This window comes from Leopardus geoffroyi, chromosome A3 (assembly GCF_018350155.1).
Source record: "Leopardus geoffroyi isolate Oge1 chromosome A3, O.geoffroyi_Oge1_pat1.0, whole genome shotgun sequence".
Taxonomy (NCBI): Eukaryota; Metazoa; Chordata; class Mammalia; order Carnivora; family Felidae; genus Leopardus; species Leopardus geoffroyi.
Genome location: NC_059336.1, coordinates 79,343,365 through 79,358,948, shown reverse-complemented (window position 1 = coordinate 79,358,948; position 15,584 = coordinate 79,343,365). Strand labels below are relative to the sequence as shown.

The following is a 15,584-nucleotide window of genomic DNA, read 5'->3' as shown; positions in this document are numbered from 1 at the left end:
TATATTTTGATTTTGATGTCAACACTCAGGTCAATATAATTTTCACTAACCATATCTCGATGTTGCTTATACCATATTCCTAAGTAAAATGGTAGAAACATATTCTTGATAAAACACTTAACCACAGTAGTCAATATTATTTTAGGTCACTTCGTCTTAATACCTTTAGCTCTGAGTTGAATGCATATTCTTGTTCTGGCTGTGTCCCAGGTAATGATTGTGACATTTGGGCAAGTCCCTTAGAAACTGTAAAATGTTCTGGTTAAGTACTTTCTAAATTGCTTCTTGTTTTGAAATATTTTCTCTTTTTATTTAGTTTTGTAAATAAATTATTATGAATATCCTTTCCTTAGTCCCTTTTGTATTTGTTGTTGTTGTGTTTGTTTGTTTTTATCATGACCATATTTGGGAATTTCTAACATGTTTCTACATATTACTGTATACTTTGGGGTACTTTATTTGATATTTATGTGCGTGAGTATGTGATCAGAATATTGCATTTAAAAATATATTACTAAAGAAGCCATCTAACATGTTATTTCTGCTGACATATTTAAAGATTAACTTTTAAATACTTAATTCATACTGTCTTTGGAACTTTCTTTTTCATTTAGACTGCTGTCCGTCATGAGTCTTGCAATGGTCTTTATAAGTTATCTCTGTCAGGGCTGGATGGAGGAGACTCAATCAATCGGTCCTTTCTGCTATTGGCTGCTTCAACATTGTTGAAATTTCTTCCCGATGCTCAAGCGCTCAAACCTATCAGGGTAAGTTTTACTGTGTTTAGTAGCTGTTTCTATTTCTGCAGTTTTCTTTGTGTCAACTTTTAATCACTGTATTATATACTTGGAGTAATTTTGAGTACTTGTTCACTGTATGTAGTTTTTACCAAGAGGATAGTCATAAAGTTCTTAAAGTGGCAGCATTGTGGACATATTGAGTGACACATTACACCTAGGAATGGAATTTGTATGCTTTAATTTCAGCTCTGTGGACTCTCTCATGGGTATTCTGTTTTGGAAATAGCATTTGTGCTTACTGTGTTTTGGACCTTGTGTTAATAAATTGAATGATAAAGGGGCGCCTGGGTGGCTCAGTCGGTTGGGCGGCCGACTTTGGCTCAGGTCATGATCTCGCGGTTTGTGGGTTTGAGCCCTGCATTGGGCTCTGTGCTGGCAGCTCAGAGCCTGGAGCCTGCTTCTGATTCTTTGTTTCCCTCTCTCTCTGCCCCTCCCCTGCTTACTCTCTGTCTCTTTCTCAAATAATAAACATACATACATACATACATACATACATAAAATGATAAAAACATGATAAATGAAGCTTTCTTATTTACTAACACAGATTTTTGCAGTATTCTATCATTATGATATTCTAAATTTTCAGTTTTCTTTATTGTTCCAGTATATATCCTAGCTTCGTAAAAAATTCTTCTACCACGTAATAAATTCAGAGCTCATTAAGTAAACTTTACTAATTTCAGAAGTATGATTCATTGTAGGATTTACATTTTTCTCCTACATATTTACTTGTCATTAAGTATGTGAGATATGTAAAATATTTTTTATGTTTTAGATTTCACAACTATAAAAGACCACTGCATTTGCGTAGGTTTATATATATTCACGTTCTGTAGGTTTCTTTTGTTGATACATTTTCATTGAATTCTTAATTCATCACAGGTTATAAGAAATTTGAGTGTAATATTTTTCTGAAAGTTCTCGTTTATTTATGGACGTAGTTATTCTAATTTTACAGGAACTAGAAGTGTTCTCTCCATACTTTATTAAATTCTGAATACTGCTTTTACAGGGATTTAATTTTTTTTGTAAGGTCTGTAGTTTCTTAGATGTATTGTAATTTCAAATTATTCCCCCTTTTAAAGTGTTTTCACAGAGTTTTAATTTTTTTTAACAGATAGATGATTATGAAGAAGAACCAATGTTAAAACCTGGATGTAAAGAGTATTTTTGGTTGTTGTGCAAATTAGTTGACAATATACATATAAAGGATGCTAGTCAGGTATGTTCAGAAAATTATGCATTAACTTGCTAATAGAGATGGATTATACACGTGTATGTTTATGACTTTATATAGGTCCTTATTTTTAAGGGCATTTTTATCATTTTATAAGAGTTGAAAATGCCGTAATTATTTTACTGTAGTTGTACTGTTCTGCTGTAATTCCTTTGTTCTTTTTACTTTGACCTTTGTTGAAGTGTCTTCATCTGGTACCTAGAAGTAATTTCCTTTCTTCTGAGTAAGATTTGTAGATGTAAAATCTTACTTGGAATGTGAAGTTCAGATTTTAAATGTAAATATACAGGTTTCTGTAATAGCATGTGGATTTGGAGTTTTGAATATGTAAAATAAAATTGCAATTCAGATAGAATTTAAGGTAAACTATCAGTTTACTGATCTAATTTTCTTAGACTAAAATATTTTGAGATGGTTAAAACAAATTAACTTCAAAGACAAACTTGCCGCCTAAGACTTTTGTTTTTTCTCCTTCATAAATTTTAGTAAGCAAAAATGCATCTAACAAAATGAGAAAGAAGATACATTTAGGTATTTAGGAAACATTTTCCCTCTTTTTAAAAAATGTGTTTTAATTTGCGCACCTGGCTGGCTCAGTTAGCAGAGCATTCAACTCTTGATCTTGGGGCTGTTAGATTTGAGCCCCACCTTGGGTGTAGAGATTACTTAAAAATTAAAAAATTTTTAAAAATGTGTTTTAATCCCAGTGCCTTTCATATACTTTACATTTTAAAAAATCCCATAGTGTTTGCACTTCTTTTAAGGAGCAGTGTACGTTGAATTCTTAAAGTATTCTACTTTTTATTTGAGAAATAATTTTAAAAAATTGAATGTGTTTTAATTTACTTGAGTATTCATAAAATATTGATGTCAGATAAACAGCGGAGGAGGGGCAGGGACAGAGGGGGAGAGAAAGAATCCTAAGCAGGCTCCATAGTGTCAGTGTGGAGCTCGTTGTGGGCTTAAACTCACGAACTGTGAGATATGACCTGAGCCAAAACCAAGAGTCGGACACTTAACTGACTGAGCCACCCAGGCACCCCTACAACTTTAATTTTATTAATTGACATCATGTATAGGTAAAGAATAACTGTATTATTTATAATTTAAATGGTATATTCATGAATTTGGGAGACTAAATTCTTCTTACAAGGAAAGGATGTGTTTTGTTTTAGTAATCTCTGGCTACTAAACAAACAAAAAAAAAATACGTATTTGAATTTTGTATTTTCTCTTTGTATTAAGACCACACTCCTCGACTTAGATGCTTTGGCACGACATTTGGCTGACTGTATCCGAAGGTAAATTTAAATGTGAAATTGACAGTTATATTGTTGAAAAAAGATATAAAGGACATAATTATGTGAACTATCTTGCTTTGTGTGTGTTCTTTTTTGTGTAGCAGGGAAATCCTTGATCATCAAGATGGTAATATAGAAGATGATGGGCTTACAGGACTCTTAAGGCTTGCAACAAGTGTTATTAAACACAAACCACCCTTTAAATTTTCAAGAGAAGGACAGGTACGTATTAAGACATCAAATGTCTATATGAAATATGATTGAAACCTTTTTTGTTGTTGGGTTGTATGTGGATATGTTAAAATTATCTTAAACACGCAAACATAAACGTTGCTAGAACTTTATTGCTGGTAGGAAAAGTGAACATTGAATAAAATGAACCCTAGAAATATAAATCTTAGGCTTAAATTTAGAATGCAGAAACAAATTTTAATTCCTGTGACTTGTACATAGAAAGGCAACCCCTGGCGCCTGGGTGGCTCAGTCGGTTGAGCGTCCGACCTTGGCTCAGGTCACGATCTCGCGGTCCGTGAGTTCAAGCCCCGCGTCAGGCTCTGGGCTGATAGCTCAGAGCCTGGAGCCTGCTTCCGATTCTGTGTCTCCCTCTCTCTCTGCCCCTCCCCCATTCATGCTCTGTCTCTCTCTGTCTCAAAAATAAATAAACGTTAAAAAAAAAAAATTTAAAGAAAGGCAACCCCTACTTCAGTGGTACAGTTTCTGTAGGATTGAATATTTTGAATTAATAATTTGCACAGTGGAATTAATAAGTGGTCATTATAGAGTATCTGTTTTATTAGTTTCGTGTTTTAAAAGCGCATTTGACATAAAATCTATTGAATACTAGATCATGCATAATGATTCTATATCTATAAATGTCTAATTACTCTTCAGATTAAGTTATTTACTTTGCCATTAGCACTTTTGTCATTGTCTGCATTAAGGGAGTTAGTTTTGGTTTGGATGGTTGTTTTCTTGAGGTTACTAACTGTGGTAAGAAACATAGGAATAACCACGATGGAAGATAGTCCTCATGGGGATGGTGTAAAGGATTCTGGTGATAAATCTGTGGTACTTCCCCTATTCAGCAAAGCCCCTTCTTGTACTCTTTCTTTTAGGTCCTAATTTTTAAATTTTACCTTAAAACTCACTGGGAATAATTTGATTTAGTTTTGCTGGTTGAAGTATTCTGTTACATAAACCAGTATGTCATTTTTATTCCAAAGTGTAAATATATTGATTTTTCTGATAACATATTATAACATGAAAATCATTGTAAAGAAAGAAAACATGTTTAGATAGTTCAAAAGAAGATCCCCATGTAGTTTGATTTGCCATGATGCTCAGCTGATGGATGGCTTCTAGGAGTTTCCATGGATATATTAAATACTCAAATAATTTATATTACAAAAATACCATTCTGTGATCTTCTTTCTTCACTTAAAAAAGTGAATGTGTTAAAAAATACATTTAAAAGATTGAATACATAAAGAGGAAAATAATATATTACTGACATTTATGTTACTGGTTGTAAAAAAAAAACTGCAACTGCAGGGAACATCTTTGCATACCTGTCCCATTATATACTCACTTAAGAAAATTTTTTTAAATGTTCATTTATGTTTGAGAGAGAGAGAGAGAGACAACAAGCAGGGGAGGGGCAGAGAGCGAGAGACACAGAATTTGAAGGAAACTCCAGGCTCTGAGCTGTCAGCACAGAACCCAGTGCGGGGCTCGAACTCATGAACTGTGAGATCGTGACCTGAGCCAAAGTTGGCCGTTTAACTGACTAAACCACCCAGGCACCCCTATACTCACTTTTTTTAATGTTTATTTTTTTTTATTTAAAAAAAAATTTTTTTTTCAACGTTTATTTATTTTTGGGACAGAGAGAGACAGAGCATGAACGGGGGAGGGGCAGCGAGAGAGGGAGACACAGAATCGGAAACAGGCTCCAGGCTCTGAGCCATCAGCCCAGAGCCCGACGCGGGGCTCGAACTCACGGACCGCGAGATCGTGACCTGGCTGAAGTCGGACGCTTAACCGACTGCGCCACCCAGGCGCCCCGTTAATGTTTATTTTTGAGAGAGAGAGAGAGACCGCATGAGTTGAGAGGGGGGCAGAAAGAGAGGGACAGAGAATCCCAAGCAGGCTCCGTGCTGTCAGTGCAGAGCCTAATAAGGGGCTCAAAGTCATGAACCGTGAGATCATGACCTGAGCCAAAATCAAGAGTTGGATGCTTAACTGAGCCACCCAGGTACCGCTCCTATACTTAGGTTCTCTTTCATTCTTTTGTCCGCCCTTCCTTCCGTCCTTCCTTCCTTCCTTCCTTCCTTCCTTCCTTCCTTCCTTCCTTCTTTCCTAGAACATGAATAGGGGAGGGAGGGGGATACAGAAGGTGAAGCAGTCTCCAGGCTCTGAACTGACGCTGGGCTCAAACTCACAAACTGCAAGATCATGACCTGAGCCAAAGTTGGACAGTTAACCGACTGAGCCACCCAGGCACCTCTATACTCATATTCTTAAAAGTAAATTTGATTGATTTTAATTGTAATACCTTAGTTTACAAAAGGTTCCTTCCGTATATTCTTCCAGCTGCACTGTATTAGAATGCTCCTAATATCTCTGTTTCTCAGATATCCCCACATTCCTTACATGTGGCAGTCTCGTTGCTTTAGTTTTATGTTTTTGATTACTATTGAAGATGAGTGTCTTTGTATGTATGCTATATATTGTGTATTTGTGTTAACTTGTGAATTTTTCTGTTCATAATCATTGTGTATCTTTTGTCATTTTTCTTCTCATTTGTAAAACTCTGTACTTTGCAAGTATTAAAAAGAATTAAAAATTCTTTTTCTCTCTTTTCCAGAATTCTTGTTTTTCTTACCCATATTTTTAAAAGACTGCTTATTTTTTCTTTCTTTTGTTGATTTAAATAATAATCTTAGGCAAAGTTTTGAGCCCTTTGTTAGTAGACCCCATGTGGACAAATTATGAAATTAAGGCATAGCCAGTTTAAGCAACTTGTCTCACTGAGGTCACTCATACTCTTCACTTGGCCGAGCTTCTGACCATTATGCACTACTGTCTGTAGATTTTAAAATCCTAAACACGTGGCTCTATAGTTTGCTTTTTTCACCTACCTTAGAGATTCTCTGTATCAGTATATACTGTATACAGTTAATTCATTCTTTTTTTTTAAATTTTTTTTTTTTCAACGTTTATTTATTTTTGGGACAGAGAGAGACAGAGCATGAACGGGGGAGGGGCAGAGAGAGAGGGAGACACAGAATCGGAAACAGGCTCCAGGCTCTGAGCCATCAGCCCAGAGCCCGACGCGGGGCTCGAACTCACGGACCGCGAGATCGTGACCTGGCTGAAGTCGGACGCTTAACCGACTGCGCCACCCAGGCGCCCCAATTCATTCTTTTTAACAACTGCATAATATTCTTTTTTCTGTGTGTGTGTGTGTGTGTGTGTGTGTGTGTGTGTATGTGTGTGTGTGTACACCCACACACTATCTTCCTAGTGATGAAAATGGTCTTATGCTCTTATAAGTGATATTGCAGTGAAGGTGTATAAACATCTTCCACTTAGGAAATCTTTAAGAAAAAATTTTGGAAGTAGAATTGCTGATTCATAGGGTATGTCCCTTTATGATTTTGGTCAATATAACCATGTTGCTTTCAGTGGATGCTGAGCCAATTTATGACCCCACCTACACTGTTTGTGGATGAATGCCCATTTCCTCACATTCCTGCCAACCCAGTATAATATCAAATATTTCATTTCTGCCAGACTGATAGGTGAAAAATATTCTCTTGGGTTTTTTAGTTGTGATTATGAGTAAGGTTGAGCTTCTTTGCATGTTTTGAAAGCCATTATTTTGTATTACTTTTCTGGGATCTAGACTCCATGTAGAAAACTAGGAGTGCGGCAAATATGTTGGGGATCTAGTTAGGAAGTTTGGAGTGGTTCTGAAGAGGGTTGATGGTGAAAAGTGGTTGGATTTGGGATGTTTATTGAAGGTAGAGCTCACAGACTTAAATTTGGATAGGATTGTGAGGTGGGAGAGAGAGAAATTAAGAATGACTACAATTTTAAGCCTCAGAAACTAAGTGAATGATAATTCCGTTGAATAAGAAAGGGAAATCTCAGGATAGATGGTTTTAGGGGAGAAGTGTGGGTTCAAAATCAGGAGGTCCATTTTGGACATGTTAAATTTGAGATGTCAATTAGATATGGAAGTGGAGAGGTGTTTAAGGTGGTTGGTTTGGTATAATATATTTTTTTTAATTTTATTTTTTATTTTTTTAAATTTACATCCAAGTTAGTTAGCATATAGTGCAACAATGATTTCAGGAGTAGATTCCTTAGTGCCCATTACCCATTTAGCCCATCCCCCCTCCCACAATCCCTCCAGTAACCCTCAGTTTGTTCTCCATATTTATGAGTCTCTTCTGTTTTGTCCCCCTCCCTGTTTTTATATTATTTTTGTTTCCCTCCTTAATGTTCTTCTGTTTTGTCTCTTAAAGTCCTCACATGAGTGAAGCATATGGTTTTTGTCTTTCTCTAATTTCACTTAGCATAATATTCTCCAGTTCCGTCCACATAGTTGAAAATGGCAAGATTTCATTCTTTTTGATTGCCGAGTAATGCTCCATTATATATATACACATACATACACACACACATACATACACACACATATGTATGTATATATATACACGTGTATATACACGTATGTATATATACGTGTATGTACGTATATACACGTATACATATATACACGTATGTATATATGTGTGTATATACGTGTATACATGTATACGTATATACGTGTATACATGCATATATATATAGTATATATACGTGTATATACGTGTATATACCACCTCTTCTTTATCCATTCATCCATTGATGGACATTTGGGCTCTTTCCGAACTTTGGCTATTGTTGCTAGTGCTGCTATAAACATTGGGGTGCATGTGTCCCTTCGAAACAGCACACCTGTATCCCTTGGATAAATGCCTAGTAGTGCAATTGCTGGGTCGTAGGGTAGTTCTATTTTTAGTTTTTTGAGGAACCTGCATACTGTTTCCCAGAGTGGCTGCACCAGCTTGCATTCCCATGGTTTGGTGTAATATTAAGAAAAGTTTTCATTTTCTCCTAGATATTTAAAATACCTTTTCTACTTTAACAATTTTGCTTTATTGATTAAGAATTCTTTAAAAATTTCATGGACAATTTACTTTTGTTTAGGAATCAGTTAACATTTTGTGTAAAGAGCCTTTTAGTAAGTATTTTAGGCTATGTAGGCTAAATGTGGTCTTGGTCACCACTATCACCACTACTGCTACTTCTTTTCCTTACTCTTTATGCCCTCTTCCTCGAGTTTTCTAATTCCCCTTTAAAAATATAAACCCTATTCTTATCTCTACTACATTGCATAGTATCTAGCAACAAATATATATATATTGAACAGATTGATGGTTAAGACTCAGTCCTTGTGGTGGTGCCTGGGTGGCTCAGTCAGGTGAGCATCTGACTTCGGCTCAGGTCATATCTTATAGCTCATGAGTTCGAGCCCCGCATTGGGTTCTCTGCTGACAGCTCAGAACCTGGGGCCTGCTTCGGATTATGTGTCTCCCTCTCTTGTCTGCCACTCCCCTGCTCATACTCTGTCTCTCTCTCTCAAAAATAAAATATAAAAACATTGAGAGAAAAAAAAAAAAAAAAGACTGAGTCCCAATTGTTAAGAACTGACAGTGGTTCATTTTTTCAGGAGATAATTATTGAGAAACCTGCCTTATTCAAAATTTGTATGTACCTTCTCAAATAATGGTTGCTCAGGATATTTGCAATTGCTCAGGTAAAAAATAAGAGCTTAATATTAAAGAGACCATCAGGGTTATGAAAGATCACATAGCACTTACATGATTAGGAAAATTGAAGAAGGTACACCTTTTGTAATACAGGATAAAGTATTTTTAAGTAGAAAAGTGCAGGAAACATTTAAGTCCCAGAAAAGACTATGAGTAAAACTAAGTCATAGGAAACCACTAGATATGTGCAGGAAATTTATAAGTTCAGTTTGGCTTGAGTTTGAAGAAGTATAAGAGGTAAATTTGGAAAACTAGATGGTCCATCTTTTGTGTTCACAGGAGATTATTTATTTATTATTATTATTATTATTACTGCTGTTATTTTACATTTATTTATTTATTTTTGAGAGAGATAGAGAACACAAGTGGGGTAGGGGCAGAGAGAGAATGAGACACAGATAGTCTATCAGCACAGAGCCCGACATGGGGTTCGAACTCACAAATTGTGAGATCATGACCTGAGTTGAAGTTGGATGCTTAACTGACTGAGCCACCAAGGTGCCCCCACAGGAGATCATTTTTACAATATTGGTCTTCAAACTTGTATTGCTCACATAGCTTTGAAGAATTTTGAGAAACCATAGGTGTTTCCGTGCATATTTTTAAATTTAAAAAAAATTTATAGATTTTTCAACTCATGTTTTTTTGTTTGTTTTACTTAGTTTTTATTTTAATTCCAGTTAGTTAATATGCAATGTTATATTAGTTTCAGGTGTACAATACAGTGATTCAACAATTCCTTATTTTAGCCGGTGCTCATCACAAGTGCACACCTTTCCCATCAACTCTAATTTCCAGCGGTTTGTTGAAATAGAAAAAAATATTTATTTCTTATGACCTCATGGTGTTGTCTTAAATTTTTTCTGTTTAATTATTATTAACATTACATTAATTTGGACATGGGCAATCAGAGCAACATAAATATGTTTTTTTCATATACACATAAGACTTTATTTGTAAAAAATTGTTTTTAGTAACATTTTATAGAAGGAAATTTGTATCTTGATCAACTGTCCAAAGTTCTTCATCTTCTACATTAAAAATAGTTGGTGGTCTATAGCAATAATTTTGTCATACTTTCTTTTAAAATTTTTTTCAGTCTCAAAAATAGAAGCAACTTTATCTTGAAATATTTTTATAAAGGCTCTTTTGTAATTTGATTAGTAACAACAGAATGGGTTTAGGATATCTCATTTTTTCTCCGAAACTTTCTCTTTTTATTCGTAGTATGTGTTCTTCGTTATATCTGGGTTAAAGCTGTTTTAGGATAGTTGTTCTTTTACATGATTTTAGAGATTTCCTTCTCATGAACTTGTGGGATGGCAAAGCTGATGTTCTCTTCTGTGTAAGTCATCCTAGCAGGATATGTAGAATTCTCAAAGGGGAGCAGTGAGCCCATTTGGCTCTGTTGGTACTGGCATGTTTTGTTCACTAGCCTCGGAGTTGTTAGGGGGTCTTTGCATTCCACTTCTGATCACCACGTAATATTAACCTTAAAAAACAAAATTGCCAGGGGTGCTTGTCGGTTAAGTGTCCATCCAGCTTTGGCTCAGGTCATGATCTCATGGCTCATGGGCTCCAGCCCCACGTCAGGCTCTGCTAACAGCTCAGAGCCTGGAGCCTGCTTTGGATTCTGTGTCTACCTCTCTTTCTGCTCCCCCCCACTCATACTCTTTCTGTGTGTCTGTCTGTCTGTCTCTCTCTCAAAAATAAATAAAGGTTAAAAAAAAATTTTTTTAAACCTGCCAGTTATTTTAAAATCAGCAAAAATGGGTTTATTTGGGAGTAGCCGAGAGTCGCAACCTGAGGCATGCACTCTTCTGCAGAACCATAGGCAAGTCCAAATATACCTCAGATTTTGCCAAGAAGTATGAAACACTAAAATGAAATTTGAGGGGCACCTGGGTGGCTCAGTCAGTTGAGCGTCTGACTTAGGCTCAAGTCATGATCTCCCTCTTCCCAAGTTCGAGCCCTGTGTTGGGCTCTGTGCTGACAGCTCAGAACTTGGAGCCTTTTTCAGATTCTGTGTCTCCCTCTCTGTCTCTGCCCCTGTCCTGCTCATGCTCTATCTCTCTCTCTCAAAATTCAATAAACATTAAAAAAATTTTTTAATGAAATTTGATTGAAAATGACTGTGTTAACAAGAATGAGCCTTTTAAAATTATTTTATAGGGGCGCCTGGGTGGTGCAGTTGGTTAAGCGTCCGATTTCAGCCAGGTCACGATCTCGCGGTCCGTGAGTTCGAGTCCCGCGTCAGGCTCTGGGCTGATGACTCAGAGCCTGGAGCCTGTTTCTGATTATGTGTCTCCCTCTCTCTCTGCCCCTCCCCCGTTCATGCTCTGTCTCTCTCTGTCCCAAAAAAAATAAATAAACGTTGAAAAAAAAAATTTTTTTTTTAATAAAAAAATAAATAAAATTAATTTATATAGTTATAGGTGGATATTATTTGATAAGGGAGAATGTGTATTCATTAATTCTCCTCCTACTTTATATTTTTATAAACATAAATTCTGGGAAACTTTATTTACATAATGGAAATTTAAGCCTTGTTTATATGTTTACAGTGAGAATGGAAGTTTTGGTTTTTATTCATTTTTTTTAAATGTTAATTTTTTATTTTGATAGATTGAGTGGGGGAGGGACAGGGAGAGAATCCCAAGCATGCTCCATGCTCTCAGCACAGAGACCCATGTGGAGCTTGATTTCACAAACCGTAAGATCATGACCTGAGCTGAATTAAGAGTTGTATGCTTAATCAACTAAGACACCTAGGCACCCCGGAAATTTTATTTTAACTATGTTATTTAATCTTTGAATTTCTTCTGAAGTACATGTTAAAAAATCACACTGTGATCTATTATCAGAAACTATTTTTAGTATTCTCTCAGCAATTTGAGGTTCTTCTTTCTGTGAAATATATCAAAATGGTCTTACCATTATTTATCAAATGGGCATATATATAGGTTACTTTTTCACATAGAGACACCTGCTTTTCCAGTAAACTCAGAGTAAGGAAAATAAAAATAGTGTTCATTTCATTATGCTTTTACCAGCCTAATATTTCTGATAAAATATTTTTTATCTTATCAAAAGATTTAAATATATTTTATTAAAGCTTTGGAGCTGTAGGTATTTAATACTTGTTCAATTTCTGGGTTTAAACTGATTAGCAAAGATAGTTCATTTTAAACTAGTTACTAGCCAATTCCACTTCTTTTTGAGTGAATTTGCCTGTTTTTCCAGTTGAAGTAAATGTGTTATCTTGTGTCTCGAAGACAGTCCTCTAACCTCTGAATTCTAATATAGGCAAGATACAGTCTTATCAGTCTGTCAGCTGTATGAAGTAGACCCTAGTCACTTTCCATATTTCTTATTTATTTATTTATTTATTCATTCATTCATTCATTCATTCATTCATTCATTTATGAGAGAGGACATGAGTGAAAGAGGGAGAGAGAGAGAGAATCCCATGCTGACAGTGTGAAGCCTGATGCGGGGCTCAAACTCACAAACTGTGAGATCATGACCTGAGCTGAAGGTGGATTCTTAACCGACTGAGCCACCCAGGTGCCCCCACATTCCATATTTCTTAGCCAGACATACTTTTCCTTGCAAAGACAGGACTTTGTACTTTCTTTGACAATAGTGAGATGGAAGAGGTGAGATCATTAATGGGAAAATATTTCAGATTGTCGTTTATTTGGTGCCTGTCTCAGAGGCTCCCAGGACACCACCAGATTTAGTGATTTACTGAGGGAATCACTCCCAAGGAATCAGCATGTGGTTGTACTCATGGCTAATATTTATTACAGCAAAATAATACAAAATGAAATCAGTGACAGAAAAAGACAGGATTGGGCAACTCTGGTGGAAAACAGCTACATATTTCCAAGAGTCCTGTCTTCTTGGAGTTGCACAGGATGTGCTTAATTTCCCCAGCGATGAGTGTGACAACATGTGAGAGGTTTTGTCTACCGGGGAAGCTGTCTTGAACCTACAAGTCAGGGTTTTAGGCGGGGTGAAGTGGTGGGGATTGTCATTTATAGTACCTGTGTAACCGACCACAGTATCTGAAATTCTAGACTCCCAGGTGAAAAGCAGGTATTCAGTATAAACCAAATACAAAAGGCACAGTGAGCCACTTTTATCACTTAGGAAAAGTTGTATATCAGAGGAGGGAACTATTCACCATTCAAATTTTCACATTACAGCCAGGGGCCACCTTACAATCCAGACTTTCTAAGGCTAGGAGAATGTCAGTGTTAACTACAGTACCTCTTTTCTACTCAGTACACCAGGACATTTTATAGCCCAGAACAGTGTACCATAGTAGTATTTGAGGTGTGTGAGAAATAACTTTCTTTGGTAAAGTAGCAAAGAACCAATTAGGAAAACAGGTTGGAAAGGTGACCTGACCCTTTCTTAAGCAGATCAGATTTAGAGAAAAATACGTCTAGGATGATAAAACCTTGCACTTCAGTTCACTAGAATAGAAAGTGAGAGCTTGGTGTCTGAAATCCTGACTCTGGCGTCTTTAAGCTCTGTGACTCCAAGCAAGGTTTTTGGTCTTCTCTGTTTTTGGTATGGGGGCCTTTGAGTAGTATCTGGCACAATAACTGCTCATTAGGAGAAGTTGCTACTTTTGGTGCTGTTACTGTTATTAGAGTGAAATACAGAGAAACTGAAGGAAATGCAAAGGCAGTCAAGATAGGACATAATGAGTCCTCAACAAAAACTTTTGGTCATTTAATGGAGTGGAAAATAATAGCATTATAGATGGGAATCTAAGAAAGAGCCTATTAGGTATTGAGAGGAAGGAAGAGTAAAGGTGATCCTTACTCATTCTGTTTTCTTTAAGAGAAATGAACATTGGGGAAACTTTTTATATGATGCTGCTCTAAGTTTTTAAACAGACTTTTAGAAAATTGTAGATTGTCATGTAGTCTAGTTCACTGTGTGTAAGTTATTCGTTATATTTGGAATATAATTGAAATGTAATTTTAGATAATATACTTGGTCTTTCTCTTTTTTCCAGGAATTTTTAAGAGATATCTTCAATCTCCTGTTCTTGTTGCCTAGTCTAAAAGACAGACAACAGCCAAAGTGCAAATCACATTCTTCCAGAGCTGCTGCTTATGATTTGTTAGTAGAGATGGTGAAGGGATCTGTTGAAAACTACAGGCTAATACACAACTGGGTTATGGCACAACACATGCAGTGTAAGCATTCTTTTCCTTTTAATCTTTCTAACGTTTGGATGCGGAAAAGAGATTTTGAAGGGCATGTCTTAAAGAATCCACTGTTAACACACTTTAACTTTATAAACTGTTGTTTCTAAGATGTTAAAAAAATAACATCGATTTTTAAAAAACAGGTGTAAAGGACTTTTTGTAGGTATCTGAAATACGTAGGGATTTCTTGGTTAAATAATATAGTGCCAAGTAAAATCAGATTTTAACATTCTTTTGGATTTTTAGGGAATGAATGTTTTTATAATTGTTTTTACTAATTTTGTATCTTATTCTTTTATTTGAGTATAGTTGAAACCCAGTGTTACATTAGTTTCAGGTTATATATAATGTTTTGTGTATATTAACTAAAGTGATAGTAGTGGCCATCATTAAAAGCAAAATACATTATGTTTAATAGTTTGTTTCGGCGGGGGGCGGGGGGATCCTTTCCTCCCTTTTTGTTCAGCAGCCCATGCACCTTATAAATGGGACTACTGGCCTCACGAAGATGTTCGTGCTGAGTGTAGATTTGTTGGCCTGACTAACCTTGGAGCTACTTGTTACTTGGCTTCTACTATTCAGCAACTTTATATGATACCTGAGGCCAGACAGGCTGTCTTCACTGCAAAGGTACATTTTTCCTCACTTTCAGAATTAAAAGTATTAAAGACAAGTTTTAAATTTTGTTAAGAAATCTTGATTATTTCAGTTTAATAAAACATTGAGAAAATAATTTATGAATTAAATGACAATATTTGATTATATAGCTAGGTAGCTTGTGTATGTCTTAATTATTTTTACAGTTTAATAGAGTACTCCTAACATAGTAGTATAATTTCTTTATTTCTCAAGGGGAAACATAGTAGTAGAATATATATACTCCATGTAGACAATGAACATATTTTCAGTAAAAATAAATACAAATTTTCTTCACATACAAAATAAGCAAAGCCTAAAACAAAGTAGGGGAATATACCAGAACCACTTATTTCTTTTATTTTTATTCCAAAGTAAATTTGCCAGTGGGCCTAGTTTATTTGGGTAAGCGCTGCTTCGTGTTATTTTTCTTAACTTGTTATTTCTGATGTTCATTCTTTTTATTCTTTTTCATGGACTGTTTTTTAGTTTGCCTT

At 35.7% G+C, this 15,584-nt stretch overlaps 1 protein-coding gene across 11 annotated transcripts in view; it reads left to right on the top strand.

Annotated features, from left to right (window-relative positions):
* USP34 (ubiquitin specific peptidase 34) overlaps positions 1-15,584 on the top strand; it is a 252,897-nt gene that overhangs the window by 175,509 nt on the left and 61,804 nt on the right. For 7 of the 11 annotated variants that reach the window (XM_045446153.1, XM_045446155.1, XM_045446151.1 and 4 more), the window contains 6 exons: positions 615-767; positions 1,918-2,022; positions 3,283-3,338; positions 3,440-3,560; positions 14,256-14,439; positions 14,918-15,081. In XM_045446153.1, the coding sequence (XP_045302109.1) occupies positions 615-767; positions 1,918-2,022; positions 3,283-3,338; positions 3,440-3,560; positions 14,256-14,439; positions 14,918-15,081 (783 nt within the window). The remainder of the gene's footprint in view (positions 1-614; positions 768-1,917; positions 2,023-3,282; positions 3,339-3,439; positions 3,561-14,255; positions 14,440-14,917; positions 15,082-15,584) is intronic. The other 4 variants (XM_045446156.1, XM_045446158.1, XM_045446160.1 and 1 more) reach the window with 1 other exon arrangement.